Source organism: Chanodichthys erythropterus, chromosome 11 (genome assembly GCF_024489055.1).
Source record: "Chanodichthys erythropterus isolate Z2021 chromosome 11, ASM2448905v1, whole genome shotgun sequence".
In the NCBI taxonomy this organism is placed as follows: Eukaryota; Metazoa; Chordata; class Actinopteri; order Cypriniformes; family Xenocyprididae; genus Chanodichthys; species Chanodichthys erythropterus.
In genome coordinates this window covers 40739531-40766802 of record NC_090231.1, presented here as the reverse complement: position 1 = coordinate 40766802, position 27272 = coordinate 40739531, and the positions used below count along the sequence as shown (strand labels likewise).

The window sequence follows — 27272 nt, the reverse complement described above, 5'->3', positions numbered from 1 at the left end:
AATGCATATACCCCTGGTTTCACAGACGAGGCTTATGTTTGAGCTGTTTTAACTGAAAGCAACTTGTACCGAAATATCTTAAAATATGTCAGTGCCATTGTTTTGTCTAAAGATGCTCACCAGTAATGTTTTTCTTCTTCTTCTGGGGTAACTATAAAAGCTACTTATCCTAACTGAACTAAGGCCTAATCCTGGTTTAGGCTAAGCCCTGTCGGGGCCATAGTTTTATCAGCATGGCTAAAAGATGTTTTAACTTTATTATTTATGTATATAAATACAAAGAAATAAAATATTTGATATAAGTGATAAGTAACTGTACTTGTCTCAATTTTTACAGTTCCTTCCAACTCAAAAATTAAAATTCTGCACATTTAATACAATTTAAATAACGGGTTTTTGTGTACAAATTTAAAACTCGTTTCAAATAATATTTGGGCGGGAAGGGAACCACAAACTGTCGTCTCTTGTTTGAAAACAGCAGGCGTACAGCCATTGGCCGACTGTTTTTAGGACAATAACCAATCGAATCTCTCTGAAGCTACACTATCCAATGAATGCATGGCAGCCCTATGCTTAAATATGCTGTGTTCAAACGAACCATTCATTCATTCTTTTGTGCTTTTCAAAGCAGTAAGTGAATTCATTAGAAATAATGGCAAGAACAAAGCAGACCGCTCGTAAGTCTACAGGAGGAAAAGCCCCGAGGAAGCAGCTGGCTACTAAAGCTGCTCGTAAGAGCGCACCAGCTACCGGCGGCGTCAAAAAGCCTCATCGTTACAGGCCCGGTACCGTGGCGCTGAGAGAGATTCGTCGTTATCAGAAATCCACTGAACTGCTGATTCGCAAACTACCATTCCAGCGTCTGGTGAGAGAAATCGCTCAAGATTTCAAGACGGATCTTCGTTTCCAGAGCTCAGCTGTCATGGCTCTGCAAGAGTCTAGTGAGGCTTATTTGGTTGGTCTGTTTGAAGACACCAACTTGTGCGCCATCCACGCCAAGAGAGTCACCATCATGCCCAAAGACATTCAGCTGGCCCGCCGCATTCGCGGAGAGCGCGCTTAAATCCACAGCTGCATCAGTTATACAATCCCAAAAGGCTCTTTTAAGAGCCACTTCAATGTCTCTATGAAAGAATTTCCATCTGTTTTTCCTTACTCTAATGTATGTTTTACATGTAAGTTTGCAGAAGTAAATGCTTTTAGTGCTTTCTTATTCAAACTTCAAAACTAAAAACAATTCAGTCTAAGAAAACAAATGATTTACATTCAAACCATTTAAAATTCAAAAGGGAAAAAATATGTATTAAAAACTGATTAGTTTTCTGATGTGTGATCTAATGTTCAGTATCTGACTGATAAAGCAGTATTTTATTTCCCCAATCGAATCATAAAGCTGATGTTGGATAAGGCCAGGGTTGCCAGGTTTCCTACTTAAAACTAACCTAATCGCGTTTCGGGGGGTTAAAATCTGCAATTTTGGCGGGGTGGTAAATTTCGCATCACATGCATGTTATTTGAGCGGACGGCGGATATTAAAAACAACCAGCGGCAACATTGTAAAAGTAACTCAATTCCGCGGGAAAACCGTGGACTTGGCAACACTGGATAGGCGTAACAGATGACATATGCTAGAACCGCCCATATGGTTTCAACTAGGTCCTCTGGCTGACCATAAGAGCCTTTTCTTCACTAATTTCTTTATTCGGTTTTCGTTTTGGTTGCGAATTGACAAGCGTATAGTCATGTCTGGAAGAGGAAAAGGCGGTAAAGGACTCGGAAAAGGAGGCGCTAAGCGTCACCGGAAGGTTCTTCGCGATAATATCCAGGGAATCACTAAACCCGCTATTCGTCGTCTAGCTCGCCGTGGCGGAGTCAAGCGTATTTCTGGCCTGATCTATGAAGAGACTCGCGGTGTGTTGAAGGTGTTTCTGGAGAACGTCATTCGTGATGCTGTTACCTACACTGAACACGCCAAAAGAAAGACCGTCACCGCCATGGATGTTGTGTACGCTCTGAAACGACAGGGACGCACCCTGTACGGATTCGGAGGTTAAGTGACTCACGGAAAAAAACAACGGCTCTTTTAAGAGCCACCCATCTTTTCACATAAAGAACAAGTTTCTATGGTTAAGTAACTTTCAATGTTTATTGTATGCAGTATAATCTACAATATAGTGAATTCGTGGTTTTTACATTAAGTAAACACTCTGCTTTTAAATAAACGTTAAAATAATACAGAATCCTCAGCTGTGTAGTTAGTGCCGTTTCTAGGCATAGGCAAACTAGGCGGTCGCCTAGGGCGCAAACAGCTGGGGGGCGCCCGCCCCACCAAGAGATATATATATAAACTCTAATAAAATAAAAATAATACAAATTATTATTTCTTTGATTATGTTGTACTTTTGCCATTTCGAGGCATTATGGTTACTTGTGTATGTGACAAGTCTCCTGGTGGTGGCCGATGCAGTTAGGAAGAGAATAGAGAAACGAGATGTAACGTTAGAAGGCGGCAGAGAACGTCATTTGTGCTTAACGTTACCTGAATTAAGTGTTTTAGTTTCATCATCATGAAAAGGTCAAAGCCAAATCAATAGGGAGTTCGCCAGAGGGGTTAGAAACGGCCCTGTGTGTGTAGTCATGAAATTATTTACAATATTTCACTTTGAAAAATGCAAGGAAATGAAGGAATGGAGTTGATATGGTCGATAGTTGTTGTAGATGGGCGTGGTTTATATTTTAAATCTTCTGATTGGCTCGCCAACAAGTCAAGCAACGTTTAATGTGGCCAATGAAATAATTCTGTGGGTCGGTCCACTCACAATCACACAGGTCCTTAAATTAGCATAGGGCAGTGTATAAAAACCCGCCTCTGGCACTACAGCTTTATTGTTGTTTGTGTCTTTGAACGAAACATTATGCCTGAACCAGCAAAGTCCGCCCCTAAGAAGGGCTCGAAGAAGGCCGTCACTAAAACCGCCGGGAAGAGTGGAAAGAAGCGCAAGAGATCCAGAAAGGAGAGCTACGCTATCTATGTGTATAAAGTCCTGAAGCAGGTTCATCCCGACACCGGAATCTCATCCAAGGCGATGGGAATCATGAACTCTTTCGTCAACGACATCTTCGAGCGCATCGCCGGTGAAGCGTCTCGTCTCGCTCACTACAACAAGCGTTCCACCATCACATCGAGAGAGATCCAGACTGCCGTGCGTCTGCTGCTGCCCGGTGAGCTGGCCAAACACGCCGTGTCTGAGGGGACAAAGGCTGTGACCAAATACACCAGCTCAAAGTAAAACGGTATCTAATCTGATCAGCGATCCCAAAGGCTCTTTTAAGAGCCACCCACATTCTTTAAAAAGAGCTAAACAAACACCGCATTGGGGGCAACAAAGCAAAACGACCAATTTGTCGTTTTGCTGAAGCTGCAGATATTCTAAAGATTCTAAACAGTTTTATGTAAGAGGTATACTTCTAAAACACTTATTTTTAATGTAAAATTGTATTTTATTCAGCACTGAATTTTTACTATGTAATTGCAATCAGGAAACGATGCCTGTTGATACATTTAACACTAGAAGTCCCAGAGATTTGTAACCCTCCTTTAGCCAAGTGGATGCTAACTGGCTAGTCTTTTGGCTATCATTAGCATCAATTCATGTGTAAATATGGTCATTACCTGAGCAATCTGCAGGGGGGTTGGGGGTGTGTGTGTGAATGGTTGCTGGTGGCTTGTTTGTATGTGTGGGGGAGGGAGGGCTGCTAAAAGCAGAGAACTTGATTGACCATGGGCCGGTTTCAGAAAGGAGGTTAAGTGAAAACTCTGAGTATGTTAACCCTGAAATGAGGGAGTGCAAGTGATGTTTAAAAAGTTAACTCACTCATTCACACTGTAAAAATGCTTTTCATACTAAGTATTTTTTTTATCCTATTTTAAGTAAATAAAAAAAAAAAAAAAAAATCTTAAATCAAGATGGATTTTCTATATGAGAAAATTATATATGATATTTAGTCTTGTTTCCTGGGGGGATCTAAATTAAGTGCATTTTACTTAAGTAAAATGATCAATATCTGCCAGTGTGGTAATAAAAATAATCTTAATGCAAACGGAAAGTGTTGGAGTGTCTACCCAGGTGAAAAAAAAAGTGCCGTAAAATACACTTTATTTTAGTACACTTTTACACTTCCATAATGTCCAGTGCTCTATTTCCATGCACTTATATACTAAAAGCTCTTCTTTAGTACTTCTTAAGATAATCTTAAGAACATCTAAGTGTACTCAACTAAGCTATTTTGAGACACCATGAATTTGAACTAAAATGTGCTTTTAACATACTATCTCTGTATAGAAAAATGTATTTAGTTACCATTTGTAGTACACTTGAACCCATCTTTCAAACACTTTTAAAAATGGACTTATGATGTATTTCAAATATAAGATTAATATATAATGAATGTATTTATAATATATTGCCAGGCAGTGCCAGGATTGTGAGTGATTGCTGGAATGTACTCACTCACTTTTTAATATTATTTGTAAATATGTGTACAAATGGTTGGTTTCTTTATTTTATTGTGTACTATTTTTATCAATAGATCTCAGCAACAAAGTAAAAAAAACATGTGTGTTGATTTCTCCCTAAGATGGCAAAGTGAAACACAAGTTTCCTTGAAGTGGCTCAGCATGGCCCCACATTGTTTACATAACAAAAGCAACTGTTCACAGCTGATTAAGGATATTAGCCTAAAGACTTCCAGCCCATCGGCTGTCCTGCGGGTTTTATAGGTAGAAAAGCCAAATGGCTGCTCTCTGGGACTTCTAGTGTTAAAGAGAACCTCGCTCTCCTAAAAACAGACTTCAAGACCACTCTAAAGCCCCCTTTTGTAGCTTTATTTAGAAACCGACTGACTGGACCAGCCAGGAAACCATAAAACAAACAAAGACTTGCAAGTTTGTGTGAGCAGATTCACAAATGTTTTTTTTTTTTTTTTTTAATTTGAAGTATTTGAGGGCCCTCTTTACAGCCAAACTCGTGTGTAATACAAGTGCTATGGTGGAAAGGATTCCTTTGAATATTTTATATTAACTACCACTGTTGCTGTTGGAAGTCTCTTTCACTGTTAAACTGTCAAAGTACCTGGTGTTCATCACATTAAATGAATTTCAAGACCTTTATGACGTCTTTACTGAAAATTTTGAACTTATGTTTGAGTAGAAACCTCTCTGTGCTGAAATCTCATCACTCATTTTAAAGAACATTTTTCATACTAAGGTCTAATATAAAATTGCTGTCAAATGTATACAGGCCTATAGAATTTTAACAGTGAGTTTTGTGGCACTAAGCATCTAAAGAACAACTTTCATTACCTTACAATGAAATGCCATGAAAATATGACATTAAGACATTGTTTTAGGCTTAGATGATGGTTTACAAATGTGAGACAAAGACATTTATTTCACTTACTGGCATATACATGTTAATTTCAACTATTAATTATTTCTTATTTACACAGAACATGTGAAACAGAACAAAGCAAAATGGAACAGGCAACTGGTAACCAAAATCAATAAAACAAGAACAGAATCATTGTCAAGCCTTCATTATTGGAAGAACAAACATCACAAAGACATGATTAAATCATTGAAGCTTGTTCTTTTAAGGTAATGACAAATCTAAATAATAACATGTACCAAATAAAAGCAGAACGACACTAAAATATTTTAGCTTAATGACAAATGATATAAGGTAAATCAAATATGCTGACAGAAATAAAAGAATGTAAAATGAATATTCTGAATCTTTTAAAACGTTAATATCGGATTGAAGTTCCTTCCTCTGTTACAGCATACTGACTTTGGTCTTCAGCAGATGGAACTGTGAAATACACATAAAAACATTTATTTCCAACTCAGAAAAAGACAGCGAGTGAGTGAGAGAGAAAACAGAAGTTTTACCTCTCGTTTTGTAACATTTGTAAAGCAGCACAGCTGTCGCTACCAGATACGGACAAGCTGCCAGAAGAAAACTGAGGATTTTGAAGACCGAAATCTGACCTGAACGTGACACTGAAAAAGAGAAACACAAGCACATTATTGAGCAACATTGCTCTGTATTAAAGGCCCACTAGAGATTAATAGATTTTTTCTACTAACTTAAAACTTGCTTTCGATTACTTCTATATATGTCTATTATGTTGATTACCTCATTGTCAGTGATGGGTTTAACGCATTACAAGTAAATCAGATTACTTTTTCAAGTAACGCATTACTTTTTCAATTTACAAAATATGTACGTTTCTTATTTACGTTTATTGACTGACAGCTCTCCTATCGCCATGTTGAGAAAAATAAAGTGCAGAAGTGTTGTGTGCACTGTGTGAATGGTTAATGATGGTTATCGTAGTTCTAGACTAAATGTGAACATGCATTTACTTATCTCACTTGCACGAAAACATTCAGTATTCCTCAAAGTTAATAAAAACAGTGAAATGCAATCTCAGAATTTATGCAAACGTAACAAACTATATTTAATTACACAAATATACTTTATGTATTTAATCTCACTCAATGTCTTTGATGCTGACCTTCAATGATCTAATTCAACCATGCGAATAAGCAAAAATTACTTTAGATTTAGAAATAAGAGTGTTGGACGTTCTTTTCCTGTATTATATTCTTCTTTAATCCAAAATGGCAGCTAAAAGGTTTGTTTGAGCTGCACCCTCTACTGTACAGGCGTAAATATGCATTTCCTTCAGCCTGAGGCTTATTCATTTAACTTTTGGTGTGAAAGGGCCTTAAAGGTGCTAAAGAGGATGTTTTGTTTTATACATGCAATATTACTTGAAACTGTCTTTACTAACTGATAAAAGACTATTTATTAGGTGAACTGAAAGGAATAATATTAATATACATCATCTCTGCACGAGGTAGGGCCTTAAAAACATCAGCCAATCGTTTATCGATTGGCCCTCTGGCTTGTCAATCACTGCCGTGACATTCCTTGTGAGAGACGAGCGCGGCTGCGTGCTCCAGTAACTTTCCACACTCCACAGGTGCCGCATGCAGTGTTTTTGTCAGAAGACAGGAGTAACAACTGCACATTATGAGTTACCTGCATAATGAATCCACTAACACGATACAGCGAATGCCGGTGGTAAACACTCGTGTTCCAATACTCGTGCACGAGTTTTGGGAGGCGTTCCCTCGAAAGGAGGGGGGGGTTGTTCTTACGCATGCGCTCATTTCAAAAACTCAGTAACAGTCTTTGGTTTCTCAGTTGATGAAAAGATCCTCTTCATCACATTTAACATTTGCCAAAAATAGAACTTTTCTTGTTGTTATTAACAAAGAAGCAAGCCCAGCCCAGGTGAGAAAAAGTAACACTAAAGTAATGTAACACATTACTTTTCATAAAAAGTAACTAAGTAATGCAATTAGTTAATTTTTTAGAGAGTAACTCTATTTTAATGCATTACTTTTAAAAGTAACTTTCCCCAACACTGTTCATTATACATCAACATTATTGTTTATATGCTTTAATCAAAACATTAATTCTCATTCAAGTCCTTAATGAACAAACAAGGCTTAGGGATGAAATGTAGGCCAGAATTCTTAAAAACGAGACTGTTATGGCACTTTAGTATATTAAACCTGTGATTGATTTATTTGAATGTTTATATAATAAAACTCCTCTTCACCCCCAAGAAGGTACCCCCGGTTTCACAGACAAGGCTAAAATGCATGATTGAGCTGTTTGAACTGAAAGTAAGATGTACTGACAGACCTTAAAATATGTCATTGCCATTGTTTTGTCTCAAGATTCCTGCGCCTCCCCAACACTGCACATTTTGCATATTTTGCATGGTTTGTCTGACACACCCATTTCTGGTCTTGGGAGTCTCGACTAATGAGCTGATAATGTGAATCAGGTGTGTTTGATTAAGGAGACATGGAAAACATGCTGGGGAGGCCCCAGGAATGTGTTTGGTGAACCCCTGCCCTAATTGAAGATTTCCTTCCTTGCAGATTTCAAATGGAAAAAAAAAACATTAAAAAAAAACAAAACAAAACAAACAAACATTTAAAAGGTGCTGTAAGTAGTATTTGAACTACACTGTTGGACATTGTTGATATTTGAAATGAACCCAAACAAACCCACCGCTCTCTTCATTGCTCCGCTTCCAAAACTCAGACTCAGACAATCCTAATCACCCTGCTCCAATCGCTGCTGGCATGTAAGGCGAATGCACTATCAATGACGCTAAACACCACATTCTCTAACGGTCATCAGTGCACAGTGGTTTATCTGCACAACTCTCACTATCTGGCCACTGTTACACATGCAATGCAAGTGGATGTCTGTTTATCACAGCTGATGTGTAACAAAATGATTCACAAAAAATAAAGCGCAGTTGATGAATGAACGACACGGACGCACAAAAAATGAACATACAGTGTACAAGAGTAAATACAAAGTGTTCATTGTTAGTCACAAACAGCACAGCAGCTCCAGACAATCAAAACCCAGTGTTACTCACATGAGCGGGATCAAAACAGCCTCTGCGTCTGTTTTCCGGCCTTCCCACTTAGCTCTCATCAGCGTTGGAAAGCTTTTCTAATATAAACCGGGTACTAAAGCGCTTGCCCAGGCATAAACCTTTATTCCAGTGATATTCTTTTGAGCTGTTTTATATTGTGACCCACTTGTCATTCTGCAGTTTTTTTTCTTATTTTCAAATCTCTCTTGCTCATTCTCTCTCTTCGAAAATCAAACGGCCCCTAATGCTGATTGGTTAAACGTCTGTTGTTGGTCTCGGCACGACTAACTTCCAAACAGTGTATTTGAAATATTACTGAGTCCCCCTTTAATCTATGGACAGTCACATTCTGGCAGGAATGTCATTTAAAGGTACAATATGTAAAATCTTTGCAGTAAAATATCCAAAAACCACTAGGCTAGTGTTATATATTTTGTCCAGCTGATTACAAACAATATCTCTAATGTTTTCAACTACTTGTAAATAATGAGAAAATTCCCATTCTAAACAGTGACACAGGGCAGTGCAGTCGCCTGTCAATGACGTCAGTTACCTTTGTTACCGCCTTTACTGACGTAGAAACCACATGACAACAGTGCCGTGGACAAATGCGGAAGTAGTGTCCAGCAAACCACTAGCTTGCTTCAAGCAGTTCCTTATTTACTTCTTGCACATTTTATGGTGGATTGTGTTACTTATTTATGGAACATAATTACTGTTTACCATCTGCCGCTGGTTCTGTCGACAAGGACAGCTCCCGTAAACTCATGACCGGAAAAGTGGAAGCGGCGCCGGCGACTGTGTCATAATAAAAGTCCCACTGCTCGTGAGGTGTGTATTGATCAATCGCTCCAGCTCCTCGTTCAGCTCCCGCAACACTCGGTCCTGCTCTGCTTCATACTACAGTAACATTAATAATCGCATCCACGAACATGAGTTCTTCCAGACTCCAATCCCTATTCTGTTGAGATGGAGACCACATGTCCCAAGTTTCCGCTCTAAAACTTGGCGTCATCAAACTACGCCTTTGTTTTGAATAGGCTTCTAGCGACCTCTAGCGGAAAAAATCACAAATTGTACCTTTAACTATAGGATGTTGGTTATGAGGTCTTGAAGATTTCACTTGTAATTGATTACAAAAACAGCACAGTATTTAGTTTATTTTGTATGATTTGATTTGATAGATACTTTTGTTTATGTGAGTTTATTTGAAACAATAAACACTGATGCCAATAATTGATTGTTCTCCAGCAGAAATAAGAGCCAGAGACTCGTATATAATAATAGTGTGGCGAATCTCGTCAGATGCTCATGAATCAAATCAAATCATCTCACAGTTACAGACTCCAGAGACTCTCACCTCTGACTGAGACCCAGCTGTGGAGTGACTGTCCTCTCTCTGTTTTACAGTAGTAGAAACCCTCATGTGACTTTGAGACAGTAGTGATGCTCATCCCTCCTGTCGTCTGATTCTGGACCAGTGATCCGTCTTTATAGAAATCAGCACTGAGGATCGAGGAGTTTGTAGATCGATGTAAACAGTGTAGAGTCAGAGTCTCTCCCTCAATCACAGGATCAACAGAACTCACCAGAATCACTTCACCATCTACTAACACAAAACATTTGTGCTTAATGTAAATAGTGAGAATAAAGCAAAACAATTTTATACTCAAAATACTGATATTATGAATTGAATTCTACTTTGTGCCTCCTGTGCTTTTCAGTCTTGTGTTTATAATCCGATCTCATGAGAAAACGCAACTATTTTACGAGGTGATGATTTTGTATTAATTTAAACAATTCGACACATTTAACCTAACCATCAGTTGGGCGCAAGATGATCATATGAAAATGTACAAATGAGACTGTACCAATTCACACTCATTAGCCATCATGTTGCCAAAATGTGAAATGGTTTCAAATTTTAATGTTAACTACTAACATAAAAAATTGTGAAAAATGTGTGCGGACTTTGTAATTAGAATTTAGTTTAGAATGAGTGCAGTTATTGATTAGAAAACAGGACTCACCATGTACAGTGATGTTTCGAGGATGATGTTTCTCTCCAGATTCAGACTGACACCAGTACACTCCAGTGTCAGATGTGCTGAGAGACTCGATTACACATGCAGATCCTGTTTGTGTTGAACAAGTTTTTGTGTCTTTGTCTGTGTATCTTCTCACTGTCCATCCAGCAGAGTTACTCTGATCCTCACAGCTCAGAGAGAGAGAGTCAGATGAGAAGTGTTGACTTCTGCTGGGATTGATGACCAGAGACACTGAAGAAGAAACACCTAAGACAGAGAGTTAATTCAGTTTTTGTCATTTGAGATCCACTTACAGGGACACAAATATTAAATTAATATTTATAACAATCTGTTTACAATTTGAAAACTCATATATTTAAGAATTCATTCATTTGTTTATGCAATAATTCTGATATTTTCATTTTTTTGTTCACAAAGAATAGAAAAGTTTCAACACAGTAATAACAGAAAATCAGTAATTTAAAACATTTTTTACTCTTTTAAAATATATTGTTCACCAAGGCTGCATATTATTTGAATAAAAATACAGTAAAACAATATTACAATTAAAATGTATATTGTATTATATTTTAAAATTTAATTTTTTCATGTGATCAAAGCTGAATTTTTAGTATACTCCAGTATTTAGTGTCACGTGATCCTTCAGTAATCATTATAATATGCTGATTTGGTGCTCAAAAACATTTCTCAGTATTATCACTCATGAAAACAGCTGTGCTGCTTCATATTTCTGTGGAAACTGATACATTTTTTTCAGGATTCTTTGATGAGTAGAAAGTTCAAAGGAACCACATTTATTAGAGACAGAAATCTTTTGTAACATTATAAATGTATTTACTTGCATTAAATGATCAATTTAATGCATCCTTGCTGTATAAAAATATTAATTTCTTTCAAAAAATAATTAAATATTTTTTTAATAGTAGTATGTTACATTTAATGTCAAATTAATTTATGCATTACTGCAAAAAAAGGTTTTCAATATCAAAAATGTATTTGCTTTTTGTCCAAAGATTATGAGAAATTTGGTGAAGAAAAAAAATACTATATAAATTGACCTGTTGCTGGTGCTAGAGAAGCAATATATGAGACAAAAAAAACCCCAAAACAACAACAACAACAACAACAACAAAAAACAACACTATTCAACTAGGGATGCTCGCATTGACCGTTTAACCGTTAACCGAAAGTAAGAATTTTAACCGATTAATACTATCAGTTAAACGATTTTTTTGTTTTTTTTTTGCTGCATGGTTAAAGAAAAATATGCTATATATATACATATATGCTTATTTGTTAACTCACCGGGCGTTTCACACGTGCCAGACATATTTCGCTAAGCAACAAGCAAAATGAAGCGAGCGAAAAGAAGTACTGACCATTTCCAAGCAATCGATCACAGCGTGCTAACGTTTTAGGACAGGTCGATGGTATATAAATCGTGGCCGAACGTTAGCGTTTGTCAATCAAGCAAAACCGTCCATTCAGAAACCGAGAAATTTGACACTTTAAGGTAAGAGGCTGATCTCTCAGATTGACGCGCGAGCTGGCTTGACTGAAGGATTTGTAGTTTATGGACTGTTTTGAGTTAAAAGCATTGATGGCATCAATAAAAGAGATATCTAAAAGCGAAACGAAAATTATTGCCTCGACCGGCGACACAGTGGGGAGGACGCACGAGAGGAGACCTGCGCGTTTAATTGGTATGTGTATGCTACTGTAATACTGCATAATACAAAGCTTATCAGTGGCATACACTTTGATCACGAAAGTGAAAGTGCCTTTTGCGGTCGCATAGCGGTGCCCCCGCGTTCCCATTTCTCTCGATGTGAACCGTGAGCTCCAGTCCATTACAATTCAGGGCCATGGTATACTTCATTTCCCGCATTCCGCTTAGTCTCGTGCGCGAGCCTTTCAAAGAAACTCCTTTGCCCATGAGCGCGGAAAGACGCGTTCGGTGTGCACACGTGCACCGTCCGTGGTCATAACAATAACAATCCTTGAGGTAGGCCTGCTATTTTTATTTGACGGAAAAAATGTCTAAAATACCGGTTGTTAAAAGCTTCAATGGATTCACCGTGTTTTTGTTTTGTCATCTTAATTTGTTAAACATTTAAGTGAAAAATATTTAGTGTAGGCCTATTTATTTTATGCCTTTTATTTAAATTATTTTTTTCTGCTGTCAGAAACGCTGCAGGTGCGTGACAATTTGATAATGTGAATCCAGGTTCTGTTGTTTATCTGTTCTATGCTGCTGTTTGCATGTTAAAATAAACCCGTGGAAGACACAGACACTCGTCAATTGTATTTTTTATTTAATGTCATATTATATAGGCTATACAATATTATAATCTTATCAGTTAACGGTTAATAATCGGATAACGAGCGTCGGTTGTCGGTCGAGAAATTTAACCGAAATGAGCATCCCTATATTCAACAATTTCTTCTTTAACCAGTCTCCTATATAAAGACCTTATTTTTGTTTTGTTTATGCATACAAAAATTATTCTTGTCACTTTAAGGTTAAACCACGGCACTCACAATGACTATATTTTAACAATGTCTTTACTACTTTTCTGGACCTTGAATGTGGTAATTTAGTTGGTTTCTATGGGAGATTAAAAAAAAAAAACCTCTCTGATTTCATCGAAAAATATCCTAATTTGTGTTCCTTAGATGAATGAAGGACTTACAAGTTTGGAACAACAGGAGGGTGAGTAATTAATGACAGAAGTTTAATTTTTTGGGTGAAGTAATCCTTTAATTTTCTAGGTGTCTGGTCACTGGACATTCATGACTAGCTGTCATGAGAACATGTTCAGATGATTGTTGACTGGTAACTTAATAGATCAAATGAATGTTGAAAGATGTTTTGACTCACCAGTGACCCACAGTGGCTGTGTGCTGCTGTTGTGTGTGTAATAGGCTGGTCTGCTCTCTGCTCTGCACGTATAAACTCCTGTGTGCTGTAGAGCAGCAGGACTGAGAGTGTAAGATCCTCCAGCTCCTCTGCTGCTGTCTGACAGATGATCATGATCTCTGAACCAGCTGAACGTCCAGCCTGTAGAGGAACCTGAAGGAGCCTCACAGATCAGAGTCACTGACTCTCCTTCAGTCAGCCACGGCTGTGGAGACACTCGCACTGCTGCCTGAGCTTCATCTGAACAAAACATCATGAGTTACAGAGCCACAGAGAAACTGATGGAGAAGCTGATCACAACAAACACAAACTCACCTGATACAGTCAGGTTAACAGCATCACTGCTCTGAGAGATCTGAGTGTTTATCTGTCCTGTACAGGTGTATTTACCACTGTGAAAGTATTTAACAATGCTGATGTTCAACTCTTGTGTTGAGCACAGACGGACAGCTTCTCGGTGTTTCTGTTTATTGACTCCACTGGTGCAGCACTCTTGTTTTGTACATCGATTGGCAGAGTTTATGTTGAAGTTGTTGGTTCCCTCTATTTCCCATCTGTATGTCCACTCAGTGTCTCCTCTCCACTTTATATCACATCTGAGAGTGACTGTTTCTCCTCTGAACACTCGTTCATCAGGTCGTACCGTCAGCACAGCTTTAGGACTCTCTGTACAAACACAAATTATTACATTTGTTTATAGTTTTAGATGTTCTGCAGATATTGTCTCTGATCTCACACACAGTTTTCTCTCTCACCTGTAACATTGACCCACAGTGCATCACTGTAGTTTGTGTAATAGACTGGTTTCCCTCTTCCAGCTCTACACCAGTACTGGCCTCCATCAGACATTGAATCAATCTTCAGTCTGTAGGGGTTTCTTTCTCTCTTCTCTGTCTCAGGGTTCAGTGTGTGTTTGTACCAGTAAAAGTCCCAGTATCCAGTGGACGGATCCATGTGACAGGTCAAAGTCATTGTGTTTCCTGTCAGTGCAGCTCCTGCAGGATCTGATGTGAGTTCAGGCTTTGGCTTTAGACCTGCAGGAGAACAAGAACAGATTCAGGTCCTCAAGAGTCAGAGTTCACCTGTGTTTGACAAATCATTGAGCATTTATGTGCAACAGTTGAAAAAGAGACAAAAGAGAGTAAGTGTTGAAACAAGGATTTTACAGCATTACACAGATCTATTTAAAGTGGGCATGAAATCAAAATTGACCCTGTTTACTTTGTTAGTGCATATTACTAGTTTGCAATTATTAATATAACTAATTAAAAACACGGATATTCATATCCAGTCTACATGTATGTGTCATGGTTTAACTATAACAAAAATCTTGTAGATTCTAAATAAATTCACTATATTTCTACTAGTAAAGGTAATGACTTGTTCATCTGTTCCTTTGTTTTTGATGAGTGATTTCTTCTGAGAGTTTATTTTCCGCTGTTCAGAAAAATTATCTGAGCTTTAATGTCTTTCTCTGGTCACTTACAAAGCACAGAGTTTTGACAGGTACTTTTCTGTGAATTGTTCTGTTTATTTATTAGTTTTTTTTCATAACATTCGTGATCAGAGATGACTAAACTGTCAGTAAACAGAGGTTTTATGTTTTGTTTGTAAAGCGTGTTTGTCTCTGGACAGTAATGTTTAGGTTGTATAGACACTCGTGATCATCTCAGGTTCATGCTTGTCAGAAAGACTGTCTGACTGTGCTGTGATGTCATGATGATGCAGACTAAAATACTCTTCTTAGTCTTCTTTTTATTGACTTCAATCATATAAAATCACAAGACTTTTTTTTTATGATACATTTATGGTGCTTTTGTGTCCTTTTTGAACTCTGAAAGTTCATCATGTCATTCATTATAACATCAGTGCATTATTAAAAATATTGTTTTGTTTATAAGGAAGAAAGGCATATAGATTTTGAACTACATGATGGTGATTAAGCAATGACAGTATTTTAATTTTCAGGCGTTGAGCTAATGTTAAAACTTTGGTGTGAGTGTCGGATAAAATAAATCTTAATTCTAATGTTTGATGAACTGTAAATCATAATCTGGTACAAAACAATGACATGATCTTCTTATAATCAAATCACAGCTGCATTTGTATAAAGTCTCACAGATTTCCAGTAAGTTCAAACAGCAATTAAGTAATTAAATACAAAAATATTTTTATGGAAATAATAAAACAACAACAAAAAAATGTTTAATGTTACTGAATAGATGGGACCGAAGTGTAATTAGCAGCCATTCACACAGAAATATTTTTAGCTGTTCCTCAGGTCTGTGTTCACATGCGTCAGACAGACATCTTTTTCTGTTAAATCATGTTTCTCTTGTTTTTAAGATCACACTTCAAGTAAAAATACTTCAGCTTTAAAATGCTTTTTCAGATCTGCATTAAGTTTCATTCTGTTTTGCTCCACAAGAACAGAGAAAACTAGATGTGTACATTTCCTGAAGAAAATGAGCAGTGCTTGCCATTGCAAAACTCAGCGCTCAGTTGCTTGGGTGGCATGGATGGTTGCTAGGGTGCTGCTAGGCTGTTGCTAGGGTATCCTGGATGGGTGCTAGGATGTTGCTAGGTGGTTGCTAAGGTATTCTGAGTTGTTGCTAGGGTGTTCTGGATGGTTGCTATGGTGTTGCTAGGCGGTTGCTAGGATGTTCTGGGTAGTTGAGCCCCGAGACTGGCACAAACAACTTCAAAATCATCAGTACTCATCTTGCTGTCTGCTGCCTTTGACACAGTTAACCACCAGATCCTCCTGTCAACACTCATGTGGAAGGGCATCTCAGGAACCGCACTCCAGTAGTTCAAGTCTTACCTCTCAGGTAGGTCCTTCAGGGTATCTTGGAGCGGTGAGGTTTCCAAGTCACATCATCTTGCTACTGGGGTACCTCAGGGCTCCGTGCATAGACCACTTCTCTTTTCCATCTACATGTCATCACTAGGATCTGTCATTCAGGAACATGGTTTTTCCTATCACTGTTATGCTGATGACACACAACTCTACCTCTGATTCGAACCAGATGATCCAATGGTTGCTGGTCGCATCGCAGCCTGCCTGAAAGCCATTTCTGCATGGATGAAAGACTACCACCTTCAACTCAACCTTGCAAAAACGGAACTGCTTGTGGTCAGTGCCAACCCAACACTTCATAACATCCTTTCAATTCAACTTGTGTCATCAACCATTACTGCTTCCAGGACAGTCAGGAACCTTGGAGTGGTGATCGATGATCAAGCTTCACAGATCATATCGCTGCAACGGCCCGGTCCTGCAGATTTGCCTTTTACAACATTAGGAAGATTAGATTCTTCCTATCGGAGCATTCCACACAAATTCTTGTCCAAGCTCTTGTTCTATCCAGACTGGACTATTGTAATGCTCTCTTGGCTGGCCTTCCAGCATGCACTGTCAAGCCTCTACAACTGATCCAGAATGCTGCAGCAAGACTGGTCTTTAACAAACCGAAGAGAGTGCATGTCACACCTCTCTTCATCAGTTTGCATTGGCTGCGAATAACTGCTTGCATCCAATTCAAGGCTCTGATGTTTGCTTACAGAACAACCACTGGCTCTGCACCACTATACCTAAACTCTAGACTTATGCGCCCTCCAGAAGCTTGCTTTCTGCAAGTGAACGGTGCCTTGTGGTGCCATCCCAAAGGGGCACAAAATCATGGATCTTCTCCGGGTCTGTTCCTGGCTGGTGGAATGACCTGCCATGCTCTATCCGAGCAGCGGAGTCCTTAGGCATTTTCAAAAAACTGCTAAAGACATATCTTTTTCATCAACACTTAACCCAGTAATAGTAGCACTTACTTTTTAGTTATTTTTCTTTTCTCTGATTTCTATTATTTTTCCATCTATTTGTGTATTTAAAAAAAAAAAATCCTTGCTATGAGCATTGGTTAAACTGTGACTTGACACAGCACTTACATACTGTTGTTCTCATGTTGAATTGATTGCTTTTTACTATTCTCATTTGTAAGTCGCTTTGAAAAAAAAAACATCTGCTAAATGACTGAATGTAAATGTAGTTGCTATGGTGTTGCTAAGTGGTTCCTATGCAGTTGCTAAGGTATTTGGGGTGTTGCTAGGCAGCTGCTAGGGTATCCAGAGTGGTTATTAGGGTGTTGCTAGGTGGTTGCTGAGGTGTTCTTGTTGGTTGCTAGGGCATGGCTAGGGTATCTTAGGTGGTTACTAGGGTGTTGCTATGCAGTTGCTATTTGTCACAGATGGTTACTATGGAGTTTTATAAAGTTCTTAGCATGTTATTAGCATGATTTAACACTTTGCTAATGGTTATTAGCATGTGGCTATTCACTGCTAGCGTGTGTATTATGTTGGAAGTCCTGTTTGCTAGCATGACTTAAAAGAGCTGACCTCTATCTCTATACGATGTTCAGATGCAGAGATTCAGGTATTGCTAGATGGTTGCTAGGGTAGTCTGTTTGGTTGCTAGGGAGTGGTATAAACCAACCCCCATGACTCTTTGACACTGTGATCCAGAGTTATGTTCAACATAAAATTCCTATGTAATTTAACATAGCAGAAAAAACAAGAATGCACAATCCCTGTTTCATGGGCTGTCCCTTCACCATAGTGTGTCTGTTGGGCAATTTAGAAATCCTTGCTCTGATCGATGACCCGTCAATGTTTGTAACAATGCAAAGTCTATGGGACTTTTTTGCCCCCTTTTTTGCTGCTGTGTGAAAACCGTACACCAGATTGCTTATAAAACATACAGCAGTCCTCAATAAGCTGCACAATTTGACGCCTCATTCATTGGTCTGTGACAAACTGTGCGGGACGAGTTACGAGCCGAAGTTTTGTGTGGAAGGACAATAATAAGTATTCAAGAGAACAATAGTGATGCTTTACCTTACAGGTGAGAACCACTAATGAAACAAAATCAAGCCCTCGAAAGAGGAGTGACAACTGTATTTATCATCAGTGTGAATGAAACATCTGAGAGTGAAAGACTCTTGAATGGTTGTGATCATGATCATGTAGAGAGTTTATGAGGACAATGATGTTCAACTCACCCTTCACAGAGAGATAAACAGAGCTTGATTGTGATGAAACTGATCTTCCATCTATGTGTCCTTTACACGTGTACTGACCCGCTTACGTATATTTATATATAATAGATTTTTAATCTCTAAAATAAAAATGTACAATTCAGATTTTGATCTCCATATACATTTACATATATATATCTTCCAAGGGGTTTTTTCCCTCCTAGGACTTTTTTCCCAGTGCTAGCACGCTGGGTTTTTCTCCTAGGGGGTTTTTTCCACCCCTGGAAGTCAGCCGACATTGGCTTAATGTAGCACCATCTTGTATATGTTACATATTACCACGCTTGTTTGTACAGTTTTAACCACTTCCCTTTTTTTCTGTGCTTCTAATATGTAAAGCTGCTTTGAAACAATTACCAATTGTAAAAGCGCTATATAAATAAATTTGACTTGACTTGACTTGACTTAAAACTCTTTAAACATCATGATGGTGACTAAAGTAAATATCAAAGATGGAAACATCCATAACTGGACAGACTTGTCACAATTGACAAGTCTGTCCATTGTGAAAAAACATGCAAACACACACAAGACGTGAGTGATTGTCACTGCATGAACTCACACTGAACTAGTTTTCCAGTCTGTTTCTGTTCACCCACAGATACTGTTTAATGCTGATGTGAATCCTGAGAATTTAAAGTTACTTCAGCTATAAAATGCAGTCACTCTCATTATAGCCACCATGAAATCAAAAGTGACAAATTATTTTTTTTTATGGAATATTGCAGTATTCATTATAAAGGATTTATTCATGCACATAATTTAATTTTAATTTAATTTTATTTTTTAAAAGCCTCAATCTTTAATCAGGATATTCTCCCTCCCTCTTGCACCAACATCTCTTCTCTTATGATGTGTTTACTGGCTTGAGGGCAGGACAACCTGTTACTCACATGAGATCCTCCAATAGCAAACCATATACAATCAATTGTCCATGGACAAAATCAAGTCCCTCCCAACATTTGTTCGTCCAGAAGCCGCTTTATGGATATACAGTACAATATGGAAGAAAAAAGATCACAACTTCCATTTCATGTCGACGTTAAGAAGCAATGGTACACACACACACGCACGGGGACATTCCATAGGCATAATGGTTGTTATACTGTACAAACTGTATTTTCTATCCCCCTACACTACCCCTACCCCTAAACCTACCCATCACAGGAAACTGCACACTTTTACTTTCTCACAAAAACTCATTCTGTGTGATTTATAAGCCTTTTGAAAAATTGGGACATGCTGTAATGTCCTCATAAGTCACCTCTTTTTGTAAAACCTATGTCATACCCATGTATGTCCTGATAGTCACAAAAATGTGCGCACACACACACACACACACACACACACACACACACACACACACACACACACACACACACACACACAAATTACAGTATATGTAGCCAGTATTGACTAATATTCTAATATATTTATGGGAAATTAATTTATGGGCGCCTAATGAACATTTTAATAGGACTAAATGTCTCTATATTACTGAAATACATTAAAACAGCAGATATAAGAGTAAAATCTGACATCATCATCACAGTCTGAAGTCAATTGGAAACTATCCACTGACAAACATCATAAACAATATAAGTATCTCAAAGGAGAGAGAACACAATTCAAACATTGATTAACTGATCAGAATAAAAATAATCTGTTTAAAGCCCTTGTTTTGTGTGGTTTATGTTGATAAAGCTGTTGAACAGTTCCTGTTCTGACTGGCAGGTGGGGCTTTTTTCAGTCAAAGGTTTGAATAAGAATAAATCAGCACTTATTTTAAAGAGCTGATGAGGTAATAATAATATAGAGAACTTATGTGTAACTTCTATAGGTGTTTGTTTTCAGCCTCTTATCTCTTACAGCCTAAGCCATACTGAATGAATAAAGCTAAGCATAGTTGGTCACAAGATCTTAATGGCACACAATCATTGATTACAGTGTAAATTGTTGAATTAAACTAATATGAGCTTGTATATCTAAATGTAATTTTATAATAAATAAAATATAATTAAATTAAAAAAAATAATAATTAAATAAAATTAACTCACTGGCAGAAGGTGAATCACCTGTCTGCATGTTTTTAAAATAATCTGAAAAAAAATAAATAAAAACTAAATGGGCATCAGACAAAGATGAGATTCAGTACTGAACCACTGGTCCGATTGATTGATTGATTGATTGATTGATTGATTGATTGATTGATTGATTGATTGAACATATTTCAGAGTTTTTCACTCTTTTAGCAGCCCAAGGACCTCCTATACAAACAGATGCTGTGAACATAACAGCAAGATATGAACATAAAACAGCAGAGACAAATGTGGGATCTTGATGTATCATGTAGACAAATAAAAATTACAAAAAATACAATTAAAAGTAACTGAAAAAGTGTCTCATAAAAAAAGAGAAGTTAGTTCTGAGAAAATCTTGAGCATCATTTCTTGGCAGAAGCCTCTTTGTTTTAAGTGTGATTTAAGTGTCCAAACTTCTGTGTGTACGTAATATATATATATATATATATATATATATATATATATATATATATATAAGTACACACAAAGACGTGTGTATATATCTGTATATAGTGTGTGTGTGTGTGTGTGTGTGTGTGTGTGTGTGTGTGTGTGTGTGTGTGTGTGTGTGTGTGTGTGTGTGTGTGTTTGTGTGTGTGTGTGTGTGTGTGTGTGTGTGTGTTTTGTTGTTGTTGTTGTATTTTTTGCAGTAAGTCAGGCAGAGAGAATAAAAAGTGATAGAGAAGCTGTGTTCTCAGTCTCTCTGAGGGTCTAATGGAGAGTTTATTTAAAGATACAGAAACATACAATACAAATGCATATTAACACAACTTTATCTAAACTAATTGAAATAGGAAGAACAAGAGTTTCTACAAAAACAAGCCAAAGTACATGGAAGCAACATTTTGTACAGGGCGCCTCCATCTTTCACATGCAGCACAGATAAATGCATGTTTTCTAAAACTCTTTATCTGATCAACATGTAACATCACACTGAATTTGAACAATAAACAATAAAAAGTGAGACTGTGAATTCAGACACTCCTAGAGCACAACCATTATTTTGTCTTTAGCTAAATGAAGAAAACAGAAACATGATTAAAATACTCACAGAGTAAGAGAGGCAGTGCACTAGACCCCATACTGTCACATTAATGCACTGTTTTAACAGTGCTGTGAGTGCTAAAACAGAGACTTCCTGTTAAACAGTCACTTCAAGAAGAGCCGAGGGAGGAGACAAAACTACACAGAAATACATGAAGAAAGAGACAACGACATCTCTGTAATAATGCATGCAAGTAGAGCTCTGTTCATCTAGGCCTTCTTTAAATGACTTAGTTCTTCAGGTATTCCTCGCACTGTGTTCTCTCACACTGCCACACACGGACAGCAGTGAATACAAAGTGAAACCACGACAAGGCATGTAGGCCTATTCATGTACGTTCGACTGCTCTTATTTGAGTTACTCTCTCACAAACAGTTGCAGTGCCTGATTCCTGGCGGCGGCTGAGCTGGTGGTTCATTTAGGCATTTGCACAGATTGTGAGTAGCTCTCTGGTTTCAGTATCGCTCCACTTCAGCCATTGTTATTAGGCTTGTTTGAGATGCCAAAAGCCTCGCTTTTGGTCCCGAACCTTTTTTACGCCAAGGCCCCCCTCCTCTCCGAAACAATAGACTGCACAGCCCCCCACCCCCCTATTTTTTTTTTTATTCACAAAAACATTTGTATTGTAGTGTTATCACGTTTTAACCCCATGTTATTATTTCTTTAAAGAAGAAACTCAAGATAGATTTAAACCTTCAGAGTTCTTTTTGCGAACATAGCAGACATTCGGTTAGTTCACCCAAAAATGACAATTCTGTCATTTATTACTTACCCTCATGCCGTTCCACACCCGTAAGACCTTCATTAATCTTCGGAACACAAATTAAGATATTTTAGTTGAAATCCATTGGCTCCGTGAGGCCTGCATAGGGAGCAATGACATTTCCTCTCTCAAGATCCATAAAGGTACTAAAAACATATTTAAATCTCTTCATGTGAGCACAGTGGTTCAATATGAATATTATAAAGCGACGAGAATACTTTTGGTGTGGCAAAAAAAAAAAAAAAGACTTATTTAGTGTTGGCCGATTTCAAAACACTGCTTCATGAAGCATCGGAGCACAAATGAATCAATGTATTTGTGGTGCCTTGATGGTGCCTTGTTTTAAATGTATTTTTTAAATGTAACGTAATAAATTATATTAATATATTTAAATTAATTTTAAAGTTATCTCGCGGCCCCCTGGAGGATCACTGAGGACCCCTAGTGGGCTGCGGCAACAGTTTGAAAACCACTGATGTAGACGACAGTAGGCGGCCACAAGCAAGGGTGTTTGAGAATAGCCAGATGATTGATATAACGGACACGTGATCCAATCTGTTAGCATTTTACATTTTGCCAATGTCTGCATATTTTCCATATATTTTACATTTGTTAAAAACTTGACATCTGTAATAGCCTAGGATCAGTTAAAAATCTGCAGCTGCTTTTCTGTTGCTAAATTGCATCACCATATTTCACATGGAAGACTTTGCAATTCGTCAACAGTTTGATTGTTTTCTTCATATTTCTATAGCAAACAGGAATCATATTGCATTTCTCTATTAGTGCATTCAAATTGCCAGAGACTCAGAAAACTCGCTGTCGGGAAGACGAGAGAATGAGTATGACTGGTATCAGGGTTTCCATTGGTCCGTTTACGATTGGATAACTTTATTGGCTACCAATATGCTGGTCAAAGGTTTCAGTATTGATTCAAATTGTTGGCGTACTCAGTAACGGAATGTGTGTGTAGTGAAGTAGATTACTTTGCTTAATTTGTACTTAAGTACAAGTACAATTACAGATTTTAAAATATACTCAAAAAAGTACAAAAACCTGAAAAAACTACTTAATTACAGTAACGCGAGTATTTGTAATTCGTTACTTCCACCTCTGATGAAAATATAGAAAAAGTTAAAGATTTTAAATATTTGGGATCATGGTTGGATGAAAAATATTCATGGAGGAAGCATATTGAGAATATTGAAACAAAGTGTAAAAAAGTTATTAATCTTCAACCTGTTCTCACTCCCGAGGCATCAAAACTTGAAGCATGGTCAAGCGCCCCCAGCGTCGCTTGGGATACGCCAGCGGTGCCCCTCGGCGTCACTCTGTGGACAAACTGGAAACTCCATTGCTTTCAATAGGAAACCTTTAGCGTCAAAAACAGAAGCGAATTTGAAATCAAGCTGAAGAAGTCTCCTTCAGAACACATTGTGATATTTGGCATCAGTTCAGTATGCCAGATGTTCGTAAGAAGTCGTAAACGCTGTTCTAATATTTGATATAATGTCTTTTCTGTTTCCCGATATTAATCAGATTAACGGTAGCTCCCTCATGTTCAGTCACTGCATTATATCCGTCACCTCTGCTTAGGTTTTGCTTTTCATTGCTTTCTAAATTAAATACTAAACTAGGGTGATTAAACACTGTCGCGTGACGTGCAGTAGACGTCGCGTAGACGTGCAATATTTTATTTTCTCTTGTTTCAGCTGAAAAGAACAAAAGGGCCTTTCGGAAATGGACTGAGAGACAGAAAGCTGCAAAGGCAAATATTTGCAATGGTATGTAGGCCTATGTGTTGATTTTAACCCTTTATCAATAATTTTATCAAGCATTTGTTAACTAGTCTCAAAGTCCTCAAACTCCACACCTCATAACTGCCTCTGTTTGCATTTGACTTGTCACATGACATCAGATATTCAATTATTTTGTCATAATCAGTTACACTGCTGATAATGTCCTGCTTGCATGTGAAACATGTTATTTTTTTATTTTATTTATTTTTTTAAATATAAATATAGCTTGCTATTAAAGACATACGTTTAATCATGGAAATGCCCACATATCAGTGAACTTATTACATAAATGCATTTAACATTTAATTATGCAACACTCTTTACAGAAGGAAATCCTACAGTTATGTATGAACTCACAACATCATCATCAAGTGCTGTGCTGGGCACATTGGGCAACAAGTGTCCTCCAATCTGTGGCCCCGTTCTCCACATCTTTCCATGGGACACTTCTTCAGGTCTTCGTGAAACATCTGTCTCCACGTTTTCCCCTGCATTCTCCCGGTGGTGTCCACTATGATCTCTTTGAAACGTGCAGAACCAATATTGAAAATAGTAATTTATCTTTTTCCATATTGTTGCCTTTATCAAAGAAGCACCAGTGCTCATCAGGAGTTTGGTAAAAGACATGTTCATTGCCATCCACTAGTTCTAGTCATGCAGCGACTTCATGATGCAATAGTCAAATATATATTTCTGCATGTGTGTATAGCATGTGTTCAGGAAAACCCTCTGAAAACAATATACTCTGATAGAGTATTACAGAAATGACACACTTGACATACTGGACATTATTCTGTGAGTTTGTTATCTTTACATTTAGACTTAAAAATGTCTTGCATTTTGCTTCATTAAACCTTTTATTACAGTGTCACTATAGTAAATGTCCACCTTAACTACATCTATGGTTATGGTTATGGTATCATTATACAGTGGTGATCAGCAAAACTACATCTGCTGTAGTAAGCCACTGCTTAGAAAAAAAGTATCTCTTTCAAATATATGTATGCATCCGTTTAACTACACAAAGGAGTCTAATCTATTATATTTAATTAGATTAATTACATATTTAAGGAGTCTTTCCCTTCAGCCGGAAGCATATTTTCAAATATATTTATATAAATATATTTTCCTAAAATGTATTTTTTGGCCATTTTTTGTATATTTAAAAAAAATATATTTTCAAAATATATTTTACAAAAGCATTTAAAAATATATTTCGCCCTACATATTTCAACCCAAGAAAATACATTCACATGTCACATTTGAAAAACTTTTATTTGTTGTCTGTAACACATGAACATTTGAATAATAATCAGCAAGGAACATACTTTACAATGTTCAAAAAAATTACAATATTCAAACAAATACGTTTCCCCACGTCAAATCCTCAAAGCCTCTTTGGACACATTTGGAAATCTCTTCTTGACTGTGAGACAAAAATCAGTTATTTTTTTAACTTAATGTTTCTAGTAAATTTTCCTTTCACTAAGTATTAACTTACCGTATATATGGCTGCCATGGTTTCCTCATCAAAGGCACTTCTTCTCTGTCTCTACCACTGTACTCATACAAAAGACAAAACACAATAACTGAACATCAGTACAGGTACAGAGGGCATGCACTTTGTCCTCTAACTAGTTTTGGATTTCCTGATATTTTTGTTTACACTGGAACTAAAACAATTACAGGTATACTGGATTTTAAAGATATTTAATGGGCATATTTTTAGACAGTACAGTAAAGAAACTGATGACTGAGGAGAGGTCGAATTAGCCTTACACTTCTGCATTGCATTTTCACTTTTACAAATGAAGGGATAGTGGAATATCACAAAGTCACTCATTTAAGCTAACTTAACTCAAAAGGATTAATCCACCCAAAAACAACTGTTCCAGTTGCTTATGACATTCTCTTTTTCTGTGGAATACAAACATAGATATTTAGAAAAATAATCCATCTCTGTGTGTCCACGCAAGAAGGTCAAAAACCAAAGTGAACATGACAGTAATCCGCATGACCTCAGTTGATTAATCAACTTCTTCTGAAGTGCAACAATAGGTGTGTTTTTGGAAAATACTGTTATGTTAAATTTGTTACATTACAGATTTGCCAACTGTCCAATATGGGCTCAAAGTCAACATGTTGTAATTTGTGATGTGTTTTAAAGCTTGAGGAATCATTTGGATGTACAGACTTTAAAATATTAGTATTTTTCTAACACACACCTAGTGTTTCACTTCAACTAGGGTCATGTTGACTATATCATGTTTATTACTGTGAAGCTGTTTTGTATATAGTGCCACAGAAATGAAGATGACTTGACTATGAACATTATCCTGTACCTGTGACTTGTGGTTCTCCAGCACAATCGTTGGGTGGGGCGGACAGCAAGTGGACAAGCGTCTTGACAGATGGGTTTTGACCCGCACCTGTTCCAGACAGAAACAGATATTAACACAAGTGCAGAGAACATATCAATTCATAAATTACACAAATAAAATAATATAATTTGCTTAACAGTGCTTAATTAAAAAAAAAAAAAATCTACTTCTTAAAGTGTCTCATCATTCTCACCTTGTTGCTGTTGCACAAACCGTCTCTGCTTCTGCTACTGAAAATAAAAAGTAGATTTTTTTAATGTAATGAATGACACATGTAAACCTGTAAGTCGTGACAAATAAGCATCTTCTTACTGTATCACTGGCTCAATTGGATAATCGAAAACAGCTTGTCATTCAGCAGAAAGTGAATAAAAATTATATTATAGTAAGGCTATATTAATGATGATAATAATAATAGTAATAATAATAAAAACTGAGCGTATGAAATGCAAATGAACTTTAATAACGAGCAAATAACGTGTGCCTAATTAACAAGTTTAGTAAAACATTAAATTTAGCAAAAAAAAACAACAACAAAAAAAAAAAAAAAAAAAAAAAAAAAAGACTTACGTTACAGGCCACTATCAGTGACAGGAGCATCATAGATCGACAA

At 37.3% G+C, this 27272-nt stretch overlaps 4 protein-coding genes across 5 annotated transcripts; 3 read left to right on the top strand and 1 right to left on the bottom strand.

Annotated features, from left to right (window-relative positions):
* The first annotated feature begins 652 nt into the window (after nucleotides 1-652).
* On the top strand, nucleotides 653-1063 carry LOC137030016 (histone H3-like). Its single transcript, XM_067399928.1, has one exon. The coding sequence runs from the start codon at nucleotides 653-655 to the stop codon at nucleotides 1061-1063; it is 411 nt and encodes a 136-aa protein (XP_067256029.1).
* Nucleotides 1064-1706: 643 nt separating this feature from the next.
* LOC137029963 (histone H2B-like) lies at nucleotides 1707-3292 on the top strand. The gene has a single exon (XM_067399819.1). The coding sequence runs from the start codon at nucleotides 2916-2918 to the stop codon at nucleotides 3288-3290; it is 375 nt and encodes a 124-aa protein (XP_067255920.1). The 5' UTR covers nucleotides 1707-2915; the 3' UTR covers nucleotides 3291-3292.
* On the top strand, nucleotides 1743-2054 carry zgc:154164 (uncharacterized protein LOC767782 homolog). The gene has a single exon (XM_067401191.1). The coding sequence runs from the start codon at nucleotides 1743-1745 to the stop codon at nucleotides 2052-2054; it is 312 nt and encodes a 103-aa protein (XP_067257292.1).
* A 2314-nt stretch (nucleotides 3293-5606) lies between the features above and the next one.
* On the bottom strand, nucleotides 5607-21740 carry LOC137029956 (Fc receptor-like protein 5). Of its 2 annotated transcripts, XM_067399806.1 has the most exons (8): nucleotides 21723-21740; nucleotides 14259-14537; nucleotides 13819-14169; nucleotides 13465-13743; nucleotides 10566-10829; nucleotides 9896-10141; nucleotides 5951-6061; nucleotides 5607-5870 (listed from the first exon to the last, which is right to left on the bottom strand). In XM_067399806.1, exons 2-8 carry the CDS (start codon nucleotides 14473-14475, stop codon nucleotides 5806-5808), a joined length of 1533 nt encoding a protein of 510 aa, XP_067255907.1. In that variant the 5' UTR covers nucleotides 14476-14537; nucleotides 21723-21740; the 3' UTR covers nucleotides 5607-5805. The 2 variants fall into 2 exon arrangements, with proteins under 2 accessions (XP_067255907.1, XP_067255906.1); XM_067399805.1 differs by having other exon boundaries at nucleotides 5607-6061.
* Between the last annotated feature and the right edge of the window lie 5532 nt (nucleotides 21741-27272).

Coding starts and splice junctions, on each gene's coding strand:
- LOC137030016 (XM_067399928.1), top strand. CDS start 653: ATGGCAAGAACAAAGCAGACCGCTCGTAAGTCTACAGGAGGAAAAGCC.
- zgc:154164 (XM_067401191.1), top strand. CDS start 1,743: ATGTCTGGAAGAGGAAAAGGCGGTAAAGGACTCGGAAAAGGAGGCGCT.
- LOC137029963 (XM_067399819.1), top strand. CDS start 2,916: ATGCCTGAACCAGCAAAGTCCGCCCCTAAGAAGGGCTCGAAGAAGGCC.
- LOC137029956 (XM_067399805.1), bottom strand. CDS start 14,475: ATGACTTTGACCTGTCACATGGATCCGTCCACTGGATACTGGGACTTT. Junction 14,170..14,258: donor ACTGTGGGTCAATGTTACAG/GTGAGAGAGAAA, acceptor GTGTTTGTACAG/AGAGTCCTAAAGCTGTGCTG. Junction 6,062..9,895: donor CAGCTGGGTCTCAGTCAGAG/GTGAGAGTCTCT, acceptor TCTCTTTTTCAG/TGTCACGTTCAGGTCAGATT.